General features: G+C 40.4%; 1 protein-coding gene across 3 annotated transcripts in view; it reads left to right on the top strand.

Moving 5' to 3' along the window:
* Positions 1-25,685, top strand: part of LOC127351120 (zinc finger protein 609) — a 71,753-nt gene that overhangs the window by 24,969 nt on the left and 21,099 nt on the right. For all 3 annotated transcript variants that reach the window (XM_051378359.1, XM_051378360.1, XM_051378358.1), the window contains exon 3: positions 24,138-24,363. In XM_051378359.1, the coding sequence (XP_051234319.1) occupies positions 24,138-24,363 (226 nt within the window). The remainder of the gene's footprint in view (positions 1-24,137; positions 24,364-25,685) is intronic.

The following is a 25,685-nucleotide window of genomic DNA, read 5'->3' as shown; positions in this document are numbered from 1 at the left end:
TATTTCACATGCCCTTTGAACAGAAACCCAGTTGGCTCTGTAACAGATATTCCCACTGGCAACAGTAATAAAAGCAAACGGCAGAACTTAGTTTCGCAGCCATGTGGGCTGACAGAAGAACCGCACCTCATCAGTCATCAGACTTCACCATAATATCAGCCAGAAACATAATCCCCATGCCTAGAATGAGCATTTCACACGACTGCTTTGTGTCACAGACGTGTCTGTAGAATCACATTTTCTTCATCGCACACTAGCCACAGTAGCTAGCGTTCAGTGTCCGCAGGCTACATGTTTTTTGGCAATCTGCACAAATTGTGAAATTCATACTGAATCTGATGGAAAGAAACATGAACATGACTTACTTCTACTTCCTATCAGTGCCTTGTGACAGGGTCCACTGTAATTGTGTAGCTTTCTTTATGTTTAGTTCTTGTGACCAGTAAAATGTCAATTCAGAACAGAATTTAATCTGCACATTGAACTTGTTACCTTATTTCTCAGTGATGTGACAGGTAGCATTTTTTTTCTGTAGATACTATGCATTATTATGAGTAGCTGAATTGAGTAATACACCAAAACAGCCTGATTTAAGATGTTGGGAAGTAGCTTTGTGAATTTTGTCAGCCTCATTACAGCTTGACTGTTGATTTAAAAGAACTCGCTGTCCCATGTCCAGTGTAATTCAAGCATTAATCAGTATGTGTCTCACCAGGTGTCTTGTTCTCCACGGTGGAGGTGTAATAGCGTGGCTACATTGTCTGTGTCCTAAGTTAAAGCTCCCCAAAGCATTGGCTCTCGGATGCTGAATAAATCATCTCTACTTCCTCCGTACAAGTGCTAACCACCTCTGAGTGCGTCTCACTCTCCCACCTCTCATTATACAAATCTAGAGGAGTAAGGCATTCGTCAGCTGCCTCTATGTGCCAGTGGCCCTGATAAATGGAGCAGCTCTCATGGAAAATTACATTGGCAATGTTACTTTGAAAGGGGGGGAGAGAAAGGAAAGGCTGCACTTGAATAAAAGAGCACAGCCGCCGCTCTGCATTGCTGCTGATGTCCGGCTCGGGGAGTGGAGGGATTTCAGTTCTTTCTCCTTGCCAGTGCCTGACTGACTGTTGCTATTGTGTTACAGCTCATTCCTTTTAAGTAGTGCCAGGGCTTTTAAAGACGCTGGAATAGAGGAGAGACTGTGACTTACTTTTAAAAAAGGAAGAGTGAATTTCATCAGAAAGCTCACTACAAAGTGGGGCTGTTGTCTTACCTCTTCATATGCTAGTAAATCCAATTCTGTGGACTTGAGTAAAGCTGTTGTTGCTATATTGGTAAATGATAATAATTAAACAGCAGGATTAAATACATTATATTTCGCTAAAATCCTCCTATTTATTAAAAGTGTACTAAAGCACTGTTCAAATAAAATCCATTATCTGTATCATGATATGGCAAATGTGTGCAAAATAACCATCATTCATTCATTGTGATGATCACAGCATTCTTAAAATCACATTTTGGAAACAGTTTTAAACAAAGAACACAACTTATTCGTAAGATCAATCTGTGATTCCACAGAAAGTTGATAAATGATGGTGTTGAATTATCTCCAAGCCTCGGTTCATTGCTGTTGTGATTTCTTCGTTGCTGCCTCTGCCTGTTTGAAGCTTTCACCCTCAGGGAGTCCCTCACTACTACAGGAAGCAAACATTTGACGCTAATTGTTTTCCACAGCTGCCATTAGCCGCTGCATTCATGATAATGGGAGCTGGTTTCAGCTTGTAGGCAAAACAAAACATAAAGTGTAAGGACAAAATAAAATCCAAGTTAATAATAGACCATTGAGGTCTTTTGAATCGCTGAACAACTTTTAGAATTGATCTAACAATTAGTGTAGTAATTATAACATTGTTGGGGTATTTTCATTTTTACATGAATGCACATGTCCCAGGGATACTCCTGTTTGTAGCAGACCAAGAGGCATACCATGCATACCGCACATTTTCAAGGTTTACAGTGTTTTATCCCTCACTGACATGCCATTGCAAATCAAAACAGCCAGTAGAATCAGTGTAAATCAAAATGGCTTGTGTAATCACAAGATGGGAGGGGGGGTGGGGGGGAGAATAAACTACAGCAAAATGCTCATATTTTTAAATGTCACAATTTAATGGCAGTTGCATCCAGTGATCAAGTGCTTATGGATTGTCGGGGGGCGGTTGACATCCAATATTTTAACCTTCAAACCTTTTACACATATACAGTGTTAAAAACATAATTGCATGTTTTTATGTTTTCCACGTAGTTTATTTGTTGCTCAAACACGTTTATTGATGTCCATGTGTGAGGGTTTATTTGATGAACACAACCAGTAGTTAAAAGAGGCTTGATTCTGAGATGGGAATGCATTTCAAACATTTACACACACAGCTTCCAAGATTAGTTGACTCTCTCTTGCCATTTGGTACAAACCCAAGATGCTGCAAAATTAAAGCGATTAAAGTGTTTTTTGTGTCCAACTTGTTTGCTTTCGCTGTCTTTTTTCTCCCTACTGCACCTACACTTCACTCGGCTGCAGTCAGGGAACATATTCGTTTTCAGATTCACATTGCTGCATAGGCTAGTCATCAACCGTAACGCTCGAAATCCATATTAGAAAATTGTTACAGCATAAGCCACCATTATACCAGATTCCTCGACCCACACAGCAGACCACAGATTCAGATATTGAATTACAAGAAGAATGTTGTGGCCCACAAAGTTTATAGGCTTGTTACTCAGGAAATCCTGGTCGAGAGGCACCACAGGCTTTTTTTTGGTTTGGAAATATTTCTTACTGGAACCAGGTCTTTTCCAGTCAAAAACACTGCCTGTAGTACCTTGGCCTTAGTGACCTTTAGTAGTGTTAAGCTTGATTTGTGTCCCGTTTCTCTGCTTCCTGAAGGCTTTTGGGATTTGTTGTCACTTTTGATATTGAGTATAAAGTGAGCTGCAATCTGGAATAATGAAAACTTTGAAAGAGTTGTGGTTGGAATGAGTGCAACTGGTCATTGAAGTGAAAGGATCAAATTCTGTAGTGAGAGGTCTTATTGGCAGTTCTTCATCAGCCCTTTTGATGTTTTTCTGTTTTTCCCTCCATTGTTCTCACTAACCAGCAATTTCCCTTTCAGTTGTGTTATCACTTACTTTTACATTGTCCACACAATCCACACTATTGATGAGAAGACCAGCTCTATAAAGTAACCTGGTTCTTTCCTTCACCTGCCACGAGTGAAACGACTCGTGAACCAAAGGGATTCTGTATTTTTATACACCCCCCCGCCTCAAATATTCTGGCTCTACACCCGATTTTTTCCCCGCTGCCTCTCTCTGCTGTTGCTGGCCTCTTTTTGTACTACTGGCTCGCTGAACGAGAGTCTGTCTCTGAGCAGCGGCTCTCTTGTTATTCTGAGGTAGAGCATTAAATTAGAAACCTAAAACGAAAATAAAATCGGATTTAAAAAAAAAAAACAACAACCGACGATGGACACATTCGTCCAGTCACTCAACCCTTATATAGATTTGAGGGCATGTCTTAGATCCATGCAGTTGAGTCATGAATCCTCCTCTTAAAAAATGTTAATGTAGATCCTATAATAAGTGTTTTTCACATCAGGCAGTCTTAATCAAAAGAACAGTGTTTTTAAGTCATACCTGATCATTTTACCAAAGCTAATCAAGGTGCATATGAAACCCGATACGCCATGCTGGGAATGTGAAAGCCATATTGTTGCTCCTTTTATTAGAATAGCTTGGTGATTCAGTGAGTAATAGCACTCTCAGACTCCAGGTATTTTGCTTTCATTAGCTTTTCAGAGTCATAATTCGAAAACGAGCTCTAATGTTTTGTAACATAAAAGATGTTAGATATCTTTTTATGGGTATAATTGTATTGTGTGTGTAGATTTTGATCTCTGAAAAGTAATTTTTGATGATTCTGTTTTATCAGTTTAGACATTATTGTTGTTATTTAGTTTAGAAGTGAACCCAAGCTCAGAGGCTATTGTCTTCAGACACACTGTAACACAAATAGACACAGCAGATATCTTTTTGAATTAATTTATTTCCAATTCATCAAAAACATGCAAGCTCTGGAATGTAAATAATAGCGTCAGTCTGTAAAATCTTCCAGCATTCACCCCTTAAAACTTAATAGTTTAACATCAGTATCATTTTAGAAACTTGATTTTTACTTTCTGTTTGAAACAAAAACAATGTAATACAACACATTAAAAATTGACATTATGGTTTTCCACAGGGCTTCTTTTGCTAAAAGTAATCACAGATCTGTCAAACAAAGCCCATGTCATGCTTTGTCTTTCTCTCTCCTAAGCTTCACACGAGGTGTGTTGCTGTGTCTGGATCGGCTCGCTATGAGGGAACCATGTGTGGGGGGAAGGGAGCAAAGGCTTGTACAACTAATTCAGCTCATGAAAGACTTGCAGCAAGAGCAGCTGTCTTCCATTGTCAGCCTGCAAATTTCCAGTGTGCCTCATTTCGTCTCTCAATGCGTGAGTAGCAAGAGAGCCAGGAAGGGGAGAACAGAGAGGAAACAAACCGAAATAAGGTTTAAAAAGAAAAAAAAAGGCAAGCAAGGGAACGAGAGAGCCAAATATCAAGACTCCCATTGCACTAACTCGATGTAGGCTTAGTTCTGTTTCTTCTATTTAATACCATGGTGGGTGTGTGGTTGGACCATGGTCTAATAATAAACCATGAGACTATTCAGACCCAGAATGCAGTATGCAGATAGATAAAAAGGACTCTGCTGTGGTGAGAGGGGAAAGAGAGGGCACATGAGGGGTAAGAGGGAAGGGGGGGGGTGAAGAACTGCCTGAGATTAGCAGAGGAGGGAGGGAGCGTTGAACAGTGTTATGAATGGATAGAGTCTTTAACCCCCCCAACACACTGAATAGCTTGTCACAGGCTGCTGCGGCTGTATGTGGAATGAGAGGAGCTGGCTGAGAGCTCTTGGATTCCTGAATCCTTGAGGCATGTGGTCTGATTAGCAGAACAAAACCCACACAGTGGGGAGGAGCAGACGTGGCTTTTTTTCCCCCTCAACTGGAATTTTCTACCAGTGAGGGAAGAGGTGGCTCAAAGTTTGTACTGACTTGCTACGGTTGTAAAAGAGTTTGCAGACTATGTTTGGGGATTTCTCCAGTTGTTGCTGAAGGCTTTTGTTTCTGCACCATCTCTTTTGTTTTGGCCACGTAAAAAGAATTTCCTTCCCCTCAATTCTTTGCTCGCAGTAGTTCAACCCTCACAATTTATACATTTTCTGGTGCACATGTTAAAATAATCATCAATATCCAAACAGGTTTGACCATGAAAACATTTGTAGTCCGAGAGCTTAACTGCTTGTGAAAGGTTTTTAGTTAAACAAAGAGGAAGTTAACAGCAAGGCAGTGTTTGAGCAAGGAGTGATTATAGAGAGGATTACGTGTCTTGCCCTCCCCCCTAATACTTTTCTAAGGGGATTGTTTGCAGCCAGTTTGTTCTTAAATGGAACGAGTTCAGGAAAAAATGCTGTATCTGCTGTGAAATTCATTACTGCATTGCACCATTGCTTGTTATCAAAGAGTATTTCTTTCCTCTGAAGTTGTAATGCTTAATACTCGTCAATGCTATTTCATTTTCTGTTCATAAGGAATCTGATAAAATTGCTAAAATTTATTTTGAAACCCGTCTTAAACCTCGAGAGTCCTGTCACTCATCTGCCAGAAGAAGGTCCACATCCTGCTGTTCTCAAACTTGACACCCTCTGGAACCAGTTCTGAGATTTTCTAGCTTAAAGTTTCAGCTGTGACATCTTGCGACTTGTGTCTCTGGTCATAAAAACGTCAGTGTACAAAGTATATGCCTGCTACCAGAGCAGTTTTATCTGCTGCAGTTTCAAATGTAATATGTAAAAGCAATGAAATAATGGCTTTAAATGAAACCGTGGCTTCAACCAAGTTGTTGATTCAATATTTTACCAGAAAACTGTGAAAAATCCTAGAGCCCAAGGTGACTGGAATTAAATATCTTGCTTTATTTTTTACCAACAGTCCAAACCCCAAAAATATTCAGTCTACTAAAATATAACACAAATGTCAAAGCAGTGAATTCACACATTTCAGTATCTGGAACAGTTGAGTGCTTGACAAAATAGTCCCTGCTTTTGCTTTTCGACTGATCAATTCATCAGCTAATTGTTGCATTTCTAACTAAGAACACCAACTCTACTCTCCAGTAGTTTGATCAAGGTAGTTGGCAGACAATTTCTCCCTTTACATACATTTGGGTGGGGTGGGAAATAAAGAATGACGTCGCCTCAGGCCAACAGCCGCCTGCTGCAATACATGTAATCTAGAAAGAGTCATTTGGTAATTTGACATTTGAGGAGATGCTTTGAATAATAGAGCATGCTCGAGCTTGCTGTATAGTCTAGTCAGATTCTTAACTCAGTTCTGTGCACCAGCTCCCACGGTGTGATTATCTATAATTGGCTTAAAAATACCACTTGACTGGTTGTATATAGCCTTTTGGGAAAACAACACATTTGTCTGTGGCTTGTTTGGTTTCAGTTTTTTGGACACTTGTGATGTTAGTTTCATTGGAGTGTCTCTTCTGTGATACTGGACAAATGAAACTCCAGTGAAGGTGAAGTGTTCTCAGTGATTTTGAAAAAAAAAAGCAAGGAGAGGATGATAAGCTATTTTTTTTCCTGGTAAACCTGAGAGATCTGTAGTACAAAGCCTCGTATTAGTAACTGAATAAAGTACTAATGACACAAGGGTTGTCAACAACCTTATTGTTTAGCTTTATTAAAATAAGATGTTTATTTTTACTTTAGTGTAATAGAACTATAAGAATGTTTATCTTCTATTTATGTTATATATATACCCAGAATCTTTAATGCCAGAAACTAGTCCTTGAGGAACTAAAAGGTTGTATCAGCCTGTCTAAAGACCTGCAAAGAATAGGCAAAGTAGTCCACTGATGTATGAAAAGGTGACATCTGTTTTTCCATCATTACGGTGCGCGTCTATACAACTGTCGTATGCTTTATTCTCTTAACTCAGTGTTGATGTGTTGAAGCACGATGGTTTGCGTCTGCAAGAAAAAGAAAGTCTCGGCTGAAATAAAATGCTGCGAGGACTCAACCAGTCAGAAATGTTCAGCACTGAAAGCGCCACCTCCAAAGTATCTGTACTGTTGGAAAGTACTACCCCTCAAGCAGGGACTTTTTAGGGGGTAAAATAATGTCCTGGCAACTTAATTTAGACCATGGTCCCTGGGGTGGAAACGCACTGATTTCCTCCAAAGGTTCCTTGTCGCTGGGGAAAGTTCCTGCGGTGAAAACGCAGCTTATGTTATTACAGTGACACGGTCTTTCTGGTGTCAACTCCTGTCACACACAGCTAGGCTTCTTGTCATTTTACTCTCAGTTAAACCCTCACAGAAGTAGACAACTGAGCAAACACACATAATGGCTAATCCATTTTCTTATCTGTCAGATGGTGTTGTTTTTTTCTGTTTGTTGTTTTCTCACTGAGGAGGTTCTCTGGGCTTATCCCTCTCGTTACATTTTGCTGTGTGTCAAAAGGCTGTCTGCCAAAAATAGAGCAGCAGTCCGCATTTCAGCATGAGAAATTGGAGAAGCAAGTTAGATCATGCGCTCCGTCTTGCCTAAGAGCCAAACTGAGAGGTCAGCCTCGAGAGCAAAACCTTTTATACAAGCTTTCCTCTAATCCACTGACTACCGTGCCCATTTTTTAGCATAATTGAAAATCATCTTGTATATTAATTTGGCTTTATTTAGTTGAGAAGTGTGCATTTGAGTTTTGGTGCGTTGTGTCTGCGCATGAGAGTGTGCATGCATGCTTCCAAGCTTGGAAGTACAGATCTGAGATGAAAGGATTTTCTTTCCCATTCTAATCCACACAGACAGCTAGGCCCTTGTGATTATTCCCGCCCCCTTCTCTCCACTCATCTCTTTGAATGCAGGGCCTTTCTAATTCACCCTAAAAAGGGTTTCAAAAGGGGATTATACCGCTGATAGAAATTAAAGGGAGAACACGTCCGTCCTTTGGGACCAATGTCAAACATTCATGAGTCGATGGATGCTTGCACCATGCACAATGTTGGAATTGTTTTGCATTTCGCAGGGCTGTTTTTTCCAATACTAAACTACAGATATACATTTATTGATGATATTTTAAAGAGATTATTAATGTAAGCGTTTGCTAGTTGTTGCTGAAAATCTTTCTTATTGATCTATGACATCGTTGGTCTACAAGGCTTCGCTGTAAATGCAAATAGCTAATTTTTTAACAAATACATTTCCTCATTGTTATAATACTGAAAGTGACTTTCAAGCGATGTCCTCTAAAAGTATTATTGTAGTTACCAATTATAGGGAGAAATTATGTTCTAGTCAATTAAGGAATTATTTAAAATAAATTAAGATGTCATTATGGTATAAGAGCAAGACATTACCAATACTTCATTAATTTGAGGGACACAATATAGGCAAAGTGCTTTATTCAAGGGCTTATTCCTTTTGCTCAGCAGTATTTGCTTTGGATTTAGTTATTCGGCAAAGCATGATTCTCATGAGAGTATTACACTGAAGGCCTTCATGTTAAACATGTTGGGGAAATAGAGTGGTTGAGAATGAGGTAAAGCATCGTTTGGCTCACTGACCTGGGCCTCAGTCCAACAACTTAACGCTTCATCACCACTGAATCCCTTAAATCCTCACCCCAATCTAATGCTCTTCAAGAGAAATAAATAGATAAATAAACTATATGCATTAAGTGTACAAACACTGTTGGATTGTCCGGTTCTGCTGCCTAAACTGAAGTTTGCTTTGTTGCCAAGTCCTTTCAAACTTGATGACATGGAACTATTTGACTTTGGCATCAAGGAGTCGGTCACTGTTTACACGACATTTTAAATTTATGCATCTGGCAGAGGCACTTTGACCAGGGCCAGACTTGGCCCATGAACGGGTGAGAGCATTAAAGTAACAATATAAAATAACAATATATAAAGAGTTATGATGAAGTTATTATCTGCAGAATGACCACATAAACCGGCTCTACGCTGCAAATGACTCAACCAAACATTAACTTCAAGTTCCTCTTAAGTTTGGGAACTATTTAATGCCAAACAAGAGCCATAATAGACAGTCTAGTTTGTCCTCCATCCAGTGTACAGTGCTTGTGACTTTATGGACTAAATGTTAAAAATTATTTGAATTGATGTCTTGTACTTTCATATTTTCTGCAACTTTACCCTTTTATTCCTCCTCTTTGTCCAGCAAATCAAGTCATCTTAATACTGCAGACTCTCATTCCAGACTTTTGATCCCTGTGTCTATAGATTATCTGTATTTGCGTGATTTACTACATTAAAAGCCTTAAATGCCATAAGTGATAAATGGAGGTTGTCCTCCAAAATTGGTTGTTTGCCAGTGACTTTTATAGTCTCCAGTGTGTGTGTGGGTTTGATTTTCTCATGCTGTTTCTTTTCCTTAAACAAGAGTACCACATGCATCAAAGTCACCCCTGCCACAGCAGCCCTCTTATGAATGCTGATACGCTCGATGGAGACTGCATCAGTGTCCTTGAATACAGAAGCGTTGCATTATCTGTTGTAGGCAGAGAAACAGTCCCCTGTCAAAACACTGTTCATCCTATTTGCTTGTTTCTGCCACCCCCTGTTCCCGACCCATTTGGTCAGCAGTCTTGTCAGTTTATTTATTGCAGTTATGGGTAAGGTACTGCCACAAATAATTAAGTAGCCATAATTGTGAAAAAAAAAAAAAAAAACATTTAAGAATCCAGGTGGATATTACTCTTAATCAGAATTCCCATTGACTGATACCATAGCAACTATTATTCCTTCTGTGGTCAACTCTCACACCAAAAGGCATTTTCGTTTTCCCCAATACAACAAAAATGTATGTATTTTGGACCGGGGTGAAAGCCTACCTGGAAGGAACCCATGCAAAGTTCACACTGAAAGTGTCCGAGAGCTATCCTGAGTGCCTTGAGTACTGCTTATTTATTTCAGTGTGATCGGTGGGTCGACAGTGTGGGAGTGACAATGTAGTGGATGCTGGCAAAACAAATGCAGGGTGCAAAAACGTTGAGCCTGGTTCAACTTTTTCTGCAACTGTCTGAATATGTGCGCATATTTTTTTTTTTTTTACTGTTTATCTGTCAATCCTTGAGTTGGAGGAGTTGGCATCTGGTAAGTCTTCAAACTCTTGGATGTATCACTCAAAGATCTTCCGGATCGTATTGTGTTACGTGTAGATGAAACCAGTGAGCTACTGCAACACCGTATTGTTGGTGTTTCACAGTACATCTAAAGTGTTTTTAGAAGAATAATTTTCTTAAATTGCTACTGGGGGAATTATGCTGGTGTAGTAGCTGACCATCTTACTTACTTAATGAAAATGTATGCTCTCCACATCTGTGTGACTGTAAAGGTCTGTGTGTCATAAATTTTGTCATCTGGCCACGTCCAGCCAGTGCAAAGAGTAAGTGGACGGTATGCTCTGACAAACAGGTTTGAACACGTCTGTATATGCAAACAGCCGAAGCAGAACTGTGCAGCAGACGCAGAGCGTATCTGCACCTTTTGGGTCTGCCTGTGTGAAACTGTGAAATCATTTTGAAATGTAAATGAATCGAGTAGACAGGCTTGCATTTAGCAGGGTTGCTGTTTTTGTCTCAAAGTACTTCACTGGTGCACAGATGGGCTGAGGGCTTGGTGGCTTGGCATGTTAAGAATGGATATTATTTCCCACCAACTTGATATGCAAGGCAAGCGTCCTGAATTAGTGGTCCATGTAGTTCATGTTTTGCTGATATGACTTTTCAACCCTGTTACCAAAAGAATGTACAGATGTAGCTTATGAGTATGCACTGTTTTTTTTCCTATGATAGTTAAATAACCCTGAGTGCTTTTCTTCCCCTACACTGTACTGTTTCTAAATAACCCAAAAGGACTTGAGGGTGTTTGTGTAGCTGCAAGAGGAGAGGATGGGTGAGTGGATCAATAAAGGTGAAGTTAATATGGAAATGAGCTCCTCTTTGTAGAGGAGGCTGGGGAGTTGTTTAGTCCTTGGCGATGAGCTGAGCTCGCACATTCAATTATGTTTTGTAAGTAGGGCCTCTCTGTCCATCTGGAAAACTAAATTATATTTAATCATATCCATTAGGTTTATGTATCCCTTGAAGAGTGAGACATTTTGCTGTTAAATCCATTCACTTAAGTTGAATGCCAAACATACTATTGTTGATAATATAGCTAAGGAAATTACTGTAAAGGTCCTGGCAGTTTGGGTATTGTTGAATAAAAAGGACATTTAATAAACCCAAAAAATGATGATACAAGAATTCACAGGCGTTGTTCCTGTGCTACACGACCTTCAGACTGTACTTCCCCTTCATTATGATCTGGGGTTTTGTCCTGATCCAGTTAAGATGAATGTCAAACCAGTTACCTCAATTGATTTTTGCAGACCATATTCATATACTGTTCACTGCAGGAGATGTGCAGTTGTTAGCTGCAGGGGTGAAAGTCAAGAGGAAGCATAGGAGGGGAAAAAAACATCACTGACTTTTCAACTGAGGTTTTTAAAGAATTTCTAATAAATACTTTTGAGTTTAATTATTTAGCCCAGTCTCATCTTAAATCTAGTATTGGTTATGAATTATTAAACTCCATAGAGGCTCAGTGTTGGGAGAAAAATTTACTTGAAAAACCTGAAAATAAAAGCCATATTTTGTATGAAAAATAATCTTTTTGCCTACTGTTCTGATATTCTAATATTGGAAATCAGGCATAGACACAGTTTTGTGATTTTTACTATATAAATATATACAATTAACCATTCTTAACCACATCTTGAACATTTTAACCACATCTTGAACATTTTGAAGATACATATGTCACACTCCCGCTCTTAAGATGTCAGTTTGATAGTAAGTCCCCATGATAAATAAAGATGGAGGTATCATCTGTGTTTCTGGATAGCAGCTGCAGACAGGGAGGAGGAGGGCGGGTAGGGACGACAATGACTGCACTGACTGTTTATTTTTATCAGGGCATTAGCAGATTAGGCACTCAAACTAACAAGGTCATCAAACTCTGATGGCTGAGAGCAGCAGACCTCTGCTAAGCGGCTGGCAGAGCGAGGGGAAATTTTGTGCGTTATAGTAGGTTTCACTTTACTCCTGCTCCCTCGACATCACCACAGCATGACTTATTAGTGCTTTTAATGATCTGAAGGGCACAGAGATATAATTTGTTTAGAGATTCCCTAACCAGCGACTGCAGTGCAATGGCTTACAGTATTGTGCTGACACGTCGCCACATGTCCTTTGATTAAGCAAGTGTCTTAGGAACATTTGAGAGCTCAATCTCCTTTTGTTGTTATGCCAAAGTGCATCTACTGAGTAGTTTCAAACAGCTTTTAGATTGATTTGATACTTGCTAAAGTAGATTTATTTCCAGGTCGGTCCTGTTTGGCATGGGGTTTTTTTTCTTTCACTGCAGTCAAGGCTTCTCACATAACTCCCTGGATTATTCTCAAGTCAGCTCCAGACTATAATTATCAAAACAAGTCATAGACGTGCGGTGTGGATCAGAAAATAAACTGCGGTGTAACTTTCCCTGCTACGCTCTTCTAGTGACCTGCCTTTACAACTATTTTTCCTTCCCACCAGTAAGTGTTGAAATGTCATGTGGTGCAAGCTACAGCATTCATTGCCTCAAGGTGTATTAAGGTGTAAAAGTCTGTAGGGCTTTAAGGGCGTAGTGCAGGAACTACTAGCACTCAGTAATAGTGCACATCACCGTCCATTAAGATAGACATGGTTCAATAGGAGCTCTGTGAGACAGCCAGCAGTAGAGGTCAATCAGAGTAGCAAGCCCTAGTTAAAGTAGCAGCATGAGAGACAGCTCAGTGAGTGCAGCTCAAGTACTATCTGCAGAGCAGAGCCCAGTGCACTCCTCCACATGTACAAACACATATTTCTACTCCTACAGCCATGGCCTTCACCTCTGCAACTTAATCATCTGCTTTTCTGTCTGAACAGCTGACACCTATACTGAGTTTTTCAAAAGTTGACAGGCCTAGAATAGATGTTGGAAGCCAATTAAAGGATTCCCGGTTGTCTACCGACTGGAATGTAGGTATATTTAGCATTTTATTCGTGTTTAATTATTTACAGCTTCTCATATTGTCAAATTGTTGTTAATATACCGTCGATTACGGTAATTTTGATGTTGCACAAGTTCCCACAATCTGGCACCCATAGTGACAAGTCTACTTTGTGTGTGCTAAGTATAATATTCATTGTGTTTTGTTTATTTGTGTCAGCCCAAGTAACGCAAAACAATAGAAAGTCATTTGGCATAATTTTGATATAAAAAAAAATAAATTAAAGAATTGCATTCATTGATGTGTGGCTTAGGATTGTCTTTCTAATGTTTGGAGAAGGCACCACCCACAGAAGAGAGTCAACACAAGGGAAACAGACTAACCGAACATCTATAAATAGTTTGAGGTTAGGGGCTCTGGGGAAACCTCACAGCCTGAATAACAACTTGTTTTCCTTGTATAATATACGGGACTAGTAAAATGTCTTTTGTTGCATAGCTGATAAGGTTTCTGGATAGCATGTCTAGGAGTGTTTATTTTTGCTCGACTGCTCTAGGCTTTTCAATTCAGGAAGGTAGGTACTTGAAACTGGAGTCTGGTCACGGCTGTCAACGTTATGGCGAACTGTAAACATTAAGTACACTACACAGGGAGCTAGATTTCTCTCCAGCCCCGATCTCAAAGCCTCGGTCAGAGCCTCAGAGTTGTAAGACAACAAAGAGCGAATCATTGGTATTTGGGTGGGAATCTAGGTGGCTGAGCTGTTGATGACAGCCTCTCAGTTTGTTGTCAGGTTTCCCTTTTGCTACGAGATAAGATTTATGACTATGGAGAGGGCTGGCGAGAGAGAAATCCTCGTAGGCTCAGCTTAGTTTATCTGGATTTCTGCTTCCAGCGCAGCCTCTCTCCCTGTCAGGCGCAAGTGGGTGACCTTGGCAAGAATGTGGCTTACTGTTGTAATAGATACTGTTGTTGTCAACTGACCTATGGTCAGAGTGGGAGGATGAGAAATGGGAGAAAGGGAAAAGGAGGAGAATCCCCAATAGAACCTGGCAGAATCAGTATCTAGGTAGGATTAACTTGAAATCCCTCCCAGCTGATGAAAATTTAAGCTTCTGACATATTTGTAATGTTATAATGAATTGCCAGTTTTCAGTGTTGCACTTAGGTTAACCTTAGTTGCAATATCATATGTTGCTGAGAACATCCAGCCACTACACATTAACAGTGAAACCACAGACTAGAGCTGCAATGATTAGTCTATTAATCGGTCAACAGAAAATGAATTGGCTACTATTTTGCTAATAGAACATTTGTTTGTTTTTGTATTTAGTTTTTAAAATATGAGGATTTGATGCTTTTCTTTGTAACAAACTGAATATCTTTGGGTTTTGGACTGTTGCTCAGGAAAAACAAGACATTTGAAGACATCTCGTTGGGCTGTGGGAAAATTACAACATCCATTTTTATACTATTGTCCGTCATTTTACATCAAACACATTTCTTTGACTAATTCAAAAGAAATAACCATCGGATCAGTTAGATAATGGAAATAATTGTTAGTTGCAGCCCTATTCGCCAGTATTCAGTGTTGCACAACAATAAGCATTTTTATATGTTTTTGTATTTCATGAATGCAAGAACTCTTATAAACCAACCAGGCAAAAAAAAAATGAATAGTTTTGTTCCTGTTAATAGAGTACAGAGACATAATGTGTAGGCAGTTCAACTTGTTTTATCAGCAGTAAACACAAAGAGATATTCAGCTTGCCCTGCTTCTATGTGGAGAGCTTTTAGTCCTCATGATACCCAACATCCCACCCCAGTGCACTTCTAACCCAACCCCCACTCTATCATCCAACAAACAATAGCAGGCGTAGGCTCAAGGGAGCTGGCTGAGCCAGAGAGAGGAAAGGAAGGAATTAGGTTGACAAGGTCAAGCTGAACCAAGAGAAAAGTGTACCATACCACCTGCTGTGTGTAAGCCACTCAACCAACCCGGCATCCAGCTTGCCTGCCAGATCTCTGAGCTAAGCAGGTACAAATGATGTCAGCTTTACTTAGAAAGAAATTTTTTCCAATTCTCATTTGTTTCGAGTATTGCCATGTAGCACGGTGACAATGCTGGCCTCCTCGAGGGATCATTTACTTTTGTCTTCCCATCTGTTCATTAGCCTAACTGTGTTCAGAGCATAGCTTGAAATAATGGGGAAGAGAGGAAAGGTTCAGTGAAGCCTACACTGTATACTGAGGAGCTCACTTACTCTTATTTAGCTTGCTTAAGAAGTGTTAAATATGTTCCATGAGGTTATGATGGAACCAGAATAACAATAAAAGGAGTAACTGAACACTAAATCCATGGTTGCAGTTATTTTAGCCACACTAGCATATGGCTTTAGAGACAGTAATGTCAGTCTGTCTGTCATTTGGTCCACCACTTTGGTCCAGACTGATACACAGCTATTGGATTGATTTCCATGAATGTTTGTCATTCATGGTTCCCAGAGGATCCTCTTGTCTTTGGTGATCCCCTGACTTTTCCTTAAATGCCACCATGAGGTTGACATTTGTGGTTCTTTGTGATCTTAATGTGTCCCAATACTCTGGTTTATGACTTTGCAGAAATAATGACATTCATGTACTCCTCAGCTGTACTTGTGTGTTTAGTGCTAATTAGCAGATGTTAGCATGCCAACACGCTAAACAGGATGGTGAATATGGTAAACATATTTCCAGCTGAACATCAACATGTCAACATTTTCATTTTCAGGATGTCAACATGCAGACGTTAGCATGTATCTGAAAGTACTGCTGTGCCTGTTTGAATATGTTAAGTTACTCTTAAATACTTGAGATTTTTTATAATGCACTGAAAAAGCATTAAAAGCAAATAAAGCATTTCTTTTTTTTTTTTTTTTTTTTTACAACTTGGGTTGTTTTTTCCTCCCTCATTTTTTATATTTTACGAAGTTAATTGCTGAAATCTGGGGACGCAGCGACTTTGCCAGTGGCACCAGGAATACGAGCATTAAAACAGTCAGAAAGGTTGTAAACAAACCCCCAGTTTCACCAAATATTGGTCTAGTTTGACTTCTGCAGTTTCATAGTGGTAGTAAAAAAGAGAGTTTTTCCTCTGTGTGACTTTGCTTTACCGGACAAATTAGGCCACTGCTTCATAAGTGAGCAAATTGGTAAGCTCCACTTGCCTTGGCTCAGTCCTCTACCCTGCGGTCCCTCGTGCCTTCTGTCTTTTTATATCACTTTTACTTCCCATCATGCTGCTGGTAGCTGTAGGAGCAGTCTCTTGACTAATGTATGTTGTCCTTTCATCATTGAGTGCATATGTCTCCACAGGTAAAGCGTCTCTGGCTCTCTGAAGAGGTTTCTCTTTGACAAAGCTTTGTGTACTTTTTGCCTTCGGTATAATGAAAGGCCTCGGTCAAATAGTAGCTCTGAATGTGAATTAATGTGTCACACCAAGAAGATACTAAATTTGATTGCTACTGAAATTTACAGGGAATATGAAAGCATTACTCGTCTTTCTAACAGTTGAAGCTGTAATTCACAGCTGTTGTTAGGGGCTGCATGCGAAGCTCCTTCCTTTACAGACGTTTTTCATGTTTATGGCTTCGTCTTTCACCGTTCTGTTTCTGAACTCGGAGGTTGTGTTGCATCATAAAAACAAGCAGTAATGTTAAGTGTAAAAATGTGGGCTGACACTAATCAGTATTTCCTGTAGACATTTAAAAAATAACATCTTCTAAAAGGGTTGTTTTTTTTTTCAGGCTTTTAACATAGAAATGTATTTTACATTAATAAACCTAAACTCCTTTAGACTGTTGTATGAAAAATGTGTTGTTTAAATGCATGGCATAGGCCTGTAATGTTACAGAGTCATATGGCAAACGGCTTCTTTGTTAGACAATAACTGTTTCCAGTGAGATCCTGGCTGACTCATTATGGCTCCAAAGAGATTGCAGGTCGTGGGTGACCGACTTCATCACAGCTTAGTTTCCTCTCTGTATTATTTATGTGTGGTTATGCTTTCCTGAAAGCACAATTAGCCGCTAAAACTGAGACGAGTTGCCTAGAAACTGAGTGCCTTTTGCCAGCTGGTGGTCTACAATTGATCTCAGGTGTTCCTGTTTGTGTTTTCTCTCTCGGTATTCTGTGATTTACTCTGAGCTTCAAAGCAAATGACAGTGTGGTTTTAGTGAAGGAATTAGGCCAGTGTGCAGTGTTTGAAAACAATCGGGGGAGGCTGTTAGAACTTGAAAAAGGAATCCAGTTATTTTATGTCTTTCCTGTCCCCTGGCTGATTCCAACATTTTACTAATCAAATTAGACGAGGCTTGTGCATTTGTTTTAAATCGAAGCTTATTGCTAACAACCGCGTTACGTCACTGCCCTCAATAATACGGCTCTCTGTAAAAGCCACTCGGCGATGTGATAGTTTGCTGATAATCAGACTCTGCATTGCAAATTTTCTGTTCTTAAATTCATTATGAGGATTCAACGGCGTGGGACAGATTATGCGTCCCCACGTTGTTTGTATGGGGCTTGGGTCACTTTTTTCAGTTTCCTAACTGAGTGTCGGTGGTGCTGAAAGAGGCACCGACCAGGGACAGAAAAAAAAGTGTAATCTCCACTGGCCTTCGACCTCACTAACTCACCAAAGATGTTCACAAGGTTCGCCCCCGGTGTCAAAAAGAATTACATAATTGAAGCGGGAACACTGAGCTCGGGCAACTAATAGCACTTCAGCCAGGATTCCTTTTTACTTAATAATGGCCGTCTGTGTCAGGAAGAATTACATTTTCTCTTTTCAAGACGGATGTTTTCTTTCTTTCGATGATGGAAATGGTGTTGAATTCCGCATGCTTTTATCAGGCTGGAAGATCTACACTGTTCAATGGTTAAACAATCAACATCAGTTCACAAGTATTCTCAGACTGGAGTTTGGAAACAACTCTTTATTGTTCTTGGTGCACCACAACTTCTGCGTTCCAGAACTTCTTTCTGTTTGTCAAACATTCATAATAATGTTAATGAAAAAAAGTAATTTCTGTGCAGTATATAAACATTTATGTAAGTACAAATGTAAGTGTTAATTAATATATTTGAATTGAACACCCATAAATGGCTGCTGGAGTATAAACAGTTAATGAATGACATGAGTAAAACACTCTTCATAAATGTTTATATACCGCCCGTAAATGTCGAAAAAGGACGACTGCGAGTAAAGTGTTGAATCTTCTCCTGTTATCACCTCTTGATACACCAGAGGTGTGCTAACAGGTACAGTGTTTCCCCCAGATTTAGAAACCTGTTTGTGGCGGTGGCTGACAGTGGGTGTGCTATCAATCTCACCTATTGTGTCTGTCCTCTTTCTTTCTTCATCATGTGCAACTATTCCTTCCTGATCGTCTTGCAGCTTCAGCAAAAACAAATTAATTGGGTAGCTATTCACATCGGTTTTGCTAATACCTTTTATGGTCTCTATTGTCTGTGCACTTCCTCAGGACGAGCCTGTTTAGACTCTAACTAACGTCATCCAGTCGATATTGACTAGCAGCTGTGTCCAGAGCGCTAACCTCGACAACCTAGCTGTATTCTAACATTACGTGCTGGCTAATAACTTATTTGAAGAGTCGGGGTCTCTGAGATTGACAGCACTGTGTTAAGATCGCAGATAGACGAACTCATCATCGTTAACTTTAATCCGTCAGTTTTGCAGAGGTGTTAATGATACTAACTATTCATGAACTCCGCATTGGTTGTATGCAGGAATAAGGGCAGCTGTCTTCCTCTGCTGGGACGTGATAACAACAATCTCTTCCTCCTGCACATGATCATGTTTTGATTTAAAGCGTGCATGGAGAGGGGGGGAAACCGACCGACATGATAAACTCTCATCTGCGGTCAATCCAAATGACCCAGTGTGCATTATCGGACCTGACCCTACTTCCAGAGAGGGTTAAATGCAGGTCTCGGCTTTGGTATGAAAGGGTAAACACAGAATCGTGTCAGGCATGGGTGTCTCTCCTGATGTTACTGGCTTTTAAACTGCGTTGCAACCGACTACCAAACTGGTCTTAAAAAAAAATGGAGAGAGAGAAAACTAATGAAAGAAAGCAAGCATGAGTGTGCACAAAAGAAACTGCAAATGGTGCTTTTTTTCCTCATACCTACTAATGCAGAGAAAGCACCAGAAGAAAATGCAATTCTATGGTTTAGCAGCGATGTGTATTGAACTACTGTTACAGGCCTGATTCTCTGTGACCTGTAGCAGCAGTCTCGCATGAAACCATGACCAGAACGCGCATTCATTATGTGTCAAACATGCATGAAAGTGATGGTGTATTGATAAGAATGAATGTTTCTACTCAGAACCATTTTATTATGTGTATTACACATCCAAAGGCCACATGATTTTCAGAGCTATCCAGAGCATAGATGCTTCTGTCTTGTTAAACATAACCAGTCTGACGGGGTTACTATGGGTTTATTACTGTCTAACGACCCATGATAGCAACAGTCAGGCTTTGGCTTCCTCAGATTTCCCTTTGTTTTCATTGTTTTTCACTACTCAGTATTTGTGATGCATGATTAACAACCTTGTTTTCAGATGTCATGGGGAATACAGTGAACAAACTCTAGTGAACCAAATGAAATTACAAAACAAATCACCCAGATCATTGTTTGTGACATTAATGGTCCTTTCTAGATTCGACCGTGTTTCCATTTCAGAGTAATAGCTGTTGCGACATTTCAGTGGTTGTCCGAGTCAAGTTAAGGAACTTGTATTGCTGATTTAAGTACGTTTTGCAATCAAACATGTCAAGCGTAATTTGGTCGGCTGTATTCTAGCTCCACACCGCCCACTTGAGTACAGCCAAGACAGGTGTCTCAGTATGACACTTCAGCGTAATCCTTTTGTAATCCTCGCCCAAGCTCAGTGCTCAGTTTCTTAATCCCAACTCTAATAAACAAGTTAAAGCTGAAGTTAATGTGTCCAGTAAAAAGTGCAGCAAGTGCCTGTGTGCCACGGGCGAGTTACTGTGTGATCACTGGAGATCCAGGCACAGTTCCCCCTCTGTCAGCACTGTGAGGTATGCTCAACGCCAGTCCGAGATTCATAGGATTTTTCTCTGTTAGTTTGACATTATTCTTGCCAGTGTGGCTTTCTCAAGGAGTTGGCATGGGGTTTCAGTTAAGAGAAGGTTTGCGTGACACTCAGGCATTGTGGTTTTTTGGGGGGAGATTTTTAAAATCCGTTTGTATAGTCTTGCAAGGAGAGAAGAAATCATGGAATTTGGCATCGGGTAGAGCCTTGTGTAATCTGACAAGTTGTGCAGTTGAGTTGCATGTGGTTTTTCAAAACCCCGGACAAGACGTCAAGCATTTCACTGTGTGGGTTTACATTCTGCAGTCCCACAGTGAAAGTCCTTTTGTTCACTCATCCATTGATAGAAGTTGGAAATAGAGCACCACTGTTCATGCACATTGTACACTGGTCCTCTTTTCATTGTGATTCTATTCTAATTATTTTGTACCATGGTTCTTTTATTGTGTAGTGGCATTAGACTGGCGTGTCCCTTCTTTATTTGTGACTAGTGAAATGGAATAATTCTCCTGTCTTTTTAACATGCTTGGTACCAGGATTTTAAGTGGGGGCAGGGGAGTCAAAGCACATCCAGCAAGGTTATACTCAATCTGAAAACGTAAAATAGGGCAGTGAAATTCATCGAGATGATTGGATTCATAGAGATTATTAACCTCGGGAATATAGGATGGAATTGTTCTGTGAATCGCCAGTTTTCAGTGTTTTTTTAAAACAAATAATTGGAGAGTTAGGGTGAACAAAAGGCTTCTGTAACAAGGCTAGCCTATACTTAGAAACCAGTTAAATCCTGGAACCTCAGTCTGCTTTGACCTGTTTGTTACTTTAATTCATTTGTGTTATTTGTCTGCTGTAATTTTAAATTGGGCTTTATAACTCATTACCTGGTTACCAGAAATGCATTTAGTTTCAAGTATGACTAGTAATTCTGTCTTTATTAGTGTCGAGGCTAGAGCTACAACAATTAATTGGTTAATCGAACACTCGATTGACAGAAAATTAATCGATTAATTCTCCGGGTTGTAGCTTCTTAAATGTGAGTATTTACTGGTTGTGTCATCGTAAACTGAACATCTTAAGCTATTGGACTGTTGGTCGGACACTTACACCTGGGTTTATTAATAAACACTGCCCACTACCAGCAATAAAGAAAGAAAGAAAGAAATGAATAGTGTGAATCCGAGCCCACTACCCAACCTATTTAATTAAAGAAAGGAGGCTATTTCCAGGCCATTATTCTGTCACCTAACCTTGTTCACAAATACACCCTTAATGTCAATCCCCAAAAATGTCGACACAAACAGTTTGAGGAGTTGAGTCAATTTTAGAGGAGACTCTGCGTGGACCTGTTTGCACCTTTTCACCGTTTGCTGTCACTCTGAAGGAGAGTTTGATGTGTGGTCTTGTCTGTGGCTCTCTGTGTCTCCATAAGGCCCAGGAACAGTGTGTGGTGACAGCTTGGGTGATTACCTGTCCTGTCTCATTCACTCAGCCGGCCTGCAGCTTGGCCACATCATGCATCAGAAACTGACACACAGTGATTACAATGTCGTTAGGGCTGACTCTCTGTCGCTCTCTGCACACATTAATTTGCTCTTCCTCTGAGCACCGGGAGAAATGGTCTATCCACGCTCATTTCTGTAAACCATGAAATATGAAGCTTCTGTGATGACAAGTCTTGAGCTAATATTAAATTTCATCAGGGACTAATGTTTGGTTTTCAGAGCACTGAGTTCATCACAGATTCAGATTCCTCATTCTGTGATTGATCGGAAATGTCTCACACGGCATAATTCAACGGCGGTATTGCTCTCAAATAATTTGTTTTGTAAATCATGATCTATCACAGTGTTGTTTATGAATCTCAAATAATCAAATACATTTTAAGAAGTATTGTTCACCTTGAGAAAAATGTAATCAAAAATAACAGAGAATCACATATTCTAAAAGTACATCTTGAATGATGAATTAAAATGCTATTGTCTTATCCATCTTCGTGGCAGGTTATTATAGCAAGCCTTTGCTAGACATGTATATGTACGTTGATGTTAATGTGCATACATACATTTTTCCATATATGTATTTTTTTATTTGGAACCAAAATAATGCACAAATCAAAAGTAGGATTCATCATCTGGGAGCCATGAACGTAAACTGTGTGTCCATCGTAGTACATGATGAGATATTTTTTAGGATAAGTAACAAATGTGACCTGCTCGTAGCGCTAGAGAAAAGACCAGAAGATCAGTAAAGACATTAGGATTCCATCAAGTTAAGTTGTACCAACAGTACCAATAGAGATATTACCTACCAACAGGCCAAGCAAAATTAAGCAGTAACTTCGATACATACGGTGATAAGTATTTTTAGTTCTCCACATCATACTCAGTTTGGAACAGTAAGTAGATTAGAGCAATTATTTAAAGGCTGTACAGGCTTATAATCCAATGTGTCAGTTGTTATTTTGTCTTCTAAATCTAATTGGATCCAGCATTGGCAGCATATTCCCGAGCACTGAGTGGTTTATGCCCAATTAATAAATGTGTGTTGTTGGCTGCGGCATGGCATTCCTCCTGCAGTTCATTGCTAATGATTTGGAGCGCTTTAATGTCGACTGCTTTGAATGAAGAGCACTAAGCCTGGTGTCACTGTGGCCCTTAAATCACCATCAGTCTTCCTCTCTCTGTCTCTTTTCCGCCTACACATTTTTCTATCTCCAGTTCTCTTGCACGCTTCCCCTCAGTTGCTCTCATCGCCTCCCTCCCCTCCTGTTCTTTTCATTTTCGTTTTCCATGTAGGCCCACTGTCTCTTCATTGCCGTCACAGTGTGTCAGAACAGGTGGAATCAATTACTGACCTTCAGCGGCTCACTCCCCTACCACAACTAGCTCTTTAATTGAGGGAATTAATGAGTGATCAGCCTGTGAGATGATTCGGTCCCGTGGATCTCGCTCGGCTGTGCGAGGGAGGAAAGCTGGGGGAGGGATTGTTTGACCAATCCTGCATAACTAATTCTGTCCTTCCAGAGAGGCAGTCGAAGCCTGCCTTCCCCACCCGCTAATCACCTCTAAGATTGAGGAAAGACACAGTACTATGTTACAACACTAAGTGCTGCATCGCTCTTACTGATTAAGATTGCTTTCAAGGGCCACTGGCATACAGGATGACTTCCATGTGCACAGCAGTTTGTTAACTTCCCCTCATTGTGGCATCCATTGGCTGTATCTTAACATCTGCTCTGCATGTGTTTATACGAAGGGTGCCCCAATTGATCGGTCACCGATCGTAATCTGCCGATATTCTTCTATAAACAGAGATCAGAAGAGCCGATCAGCTGACACATTTATTCCACAGGAAAGTTATTCAGTTTTTGACACGCATAGATTTACTCGGGTGGGCCGACTGTATATTAATGCTTAACAAGCACAAAGCAGCAACTGTTTTTTGCTTTCGATGTGCGAGTCATGCTGTTGTGAAAACATTCAGAACGTGAGTTTCGTTTCCTGGGTGACTTTATAAAACTTGCTAACTAACAAAGTGTCGGAGCAGACACCTACAGCCTGTATATGGCGAGAGAAGCAGAAAGAGGTCGGGTGGGGCTAGCCGGTGTGTGTGAGACAGAGGTGTAGGTGTGTGTGCACTATAAACAAAGCTTTAAAATAGACCCAGTGATCGGTATCGGCCAATACTACTTCTAGCGATCGGTGATTGGCCTCTAAAACCCTGATCGAAGCACCCTTGGTCTGCACGGTGGTTCTGAAGTGTCTCATGTGTTTCTCTCTCTCTCTCAACCCTTTAATTCTTTCTTCACAGATGGAATCTCCTGTCTCCACGCCAGCCCCTCCTCCCCTCCACCTCCTGGCCACAGTAGGCAACAGTGAGATTGCCTCGCCGTGTGAGCAGATAATGGTGCGCACACGCTCAGTGGCGGTGAACACATCTGATGTGGCCCTGGCTACTGAACCTGAATGTTTGGGGCCCTGCGAGCCTGGTACCAGTGTTAATCTCGAAGGCATCGTGTGGCAGGAAACTGAAGACGGTAAGTGAAGTGGTGTAACATGCTGTCCGGCAGGGCTGAGAATCTTTGAGAGTCATGATTCGACTCAATTCGAAACAGATTTGATTCGTTAAATTGAAAAGAGACTCCATGTTCGAGTTCTTACTCCAGCGCATTTTGTGTAAACATGAAACGTGAAGCTAACTGTCTAAACAAAAGCCTTTTTATTTAAAAATAATGTGATAATAAAACGTGTGGCAAATAATACGAATAATACAAGTGTATTAAATTTAGCTGCAAAAATGGATTACACTTTTAAACTTGAACTGGTCTTCTGAAGTGGATTGCATTATTTTCTTTTTTCCTGAGTTTGTTTGTAGCCATTTTTTAAAGAGGTGCCGTGTGGGAAGAATCGCAATTCTTACGTGAATCGATCCCCCTCCCACCCACTCAGCTAGTCAATCTCCTCCCTGTGAAACAACTGAGTCCTGTATTCTGGCTACAAACAGATGGGATTGTTTGTTTTGTTCTTTTATTTACATAGCCAGTGCGGTTGCATTAATACATAAAAGAGGTATTGGTTTGTCAAGGCTTTAGTCGTTTAAAAAAAAATTATCATGTTGCTGTCATTACCATACATTTTTTTTTTAGCCTGCTAAAAGGTAATTGGATACAGCCTGACTGCCTCAAGAGCTGGTGGTGGTACTAATGTGTGCTTTAACAGCACACATGCTGCATAATATTGCCAACAAGAATAGTAGTTGGCAGGCAGTTCTTAGGTGGCCGTGATTTGTTTTTTTGCTCGGGAGTACGCAGACGGGAGTTATCTGCTCTCGACAACAACATGCCTCATAACACAAAGCACTTTTTTTTTTGCAAGTATGCCAGTTGGGAATAGAGTTGGATCCTCTTCTGTGGTGCAGTCCGAGTGAAATCTTAGACTCTCTCAGTTTTCCTCCGTTTGATCGAAAACCACATTCAGCTTATTTAATTTTAAGATGTATCGCTAGCACTATCAGGTTCAGCTGGGTCTGAAAAACTGCCCCCTTTTTTCTTGTCGTGCATGTGAAATAATGCAAACACCAAATCTTCAAAGCAGCTCGCGCTCAGTTGCTCTGCGGGCATGCTGAGTACAAATCGCCCACACATCCACAGTGCTGCTTGTTGGTTCACTTGGAGGAAACAGAAACAGAAAAAAGGTCCCTGCCTCATCAACATTCCCAAAGCACAGTCCCTGCTATTGAGTGCCTTTTTCCCCCCTCTCTCCCTTTTTTTGATTTTTGCTCCAGCCCTGGGCTGTGTCTGATTCACCCCTGTTCTCTTCTCTTTTGCAACTCTTTTCTGTTACCAAGCATCCAGCCAGT

The sequence above is a fragment of the Dicentrarchus labrax genome, unplaced genomic scaffold (genome assembly GCF_905237075.1).
Source record: "Dicentrarchus labrax unplaced genomic scaffold, dlabrax2021, whole genome shotgun sequence".
NCBI lineage: Eukaryota > Metazoa > Chordata > Actinopteri > Moronidae > Dicentrarchus > Dicentrarchus labrax.
Note: the sequence above shows the minus strand (reverse complement) of the source record. Positions and strands in the feature narration are given on the sequence as shown.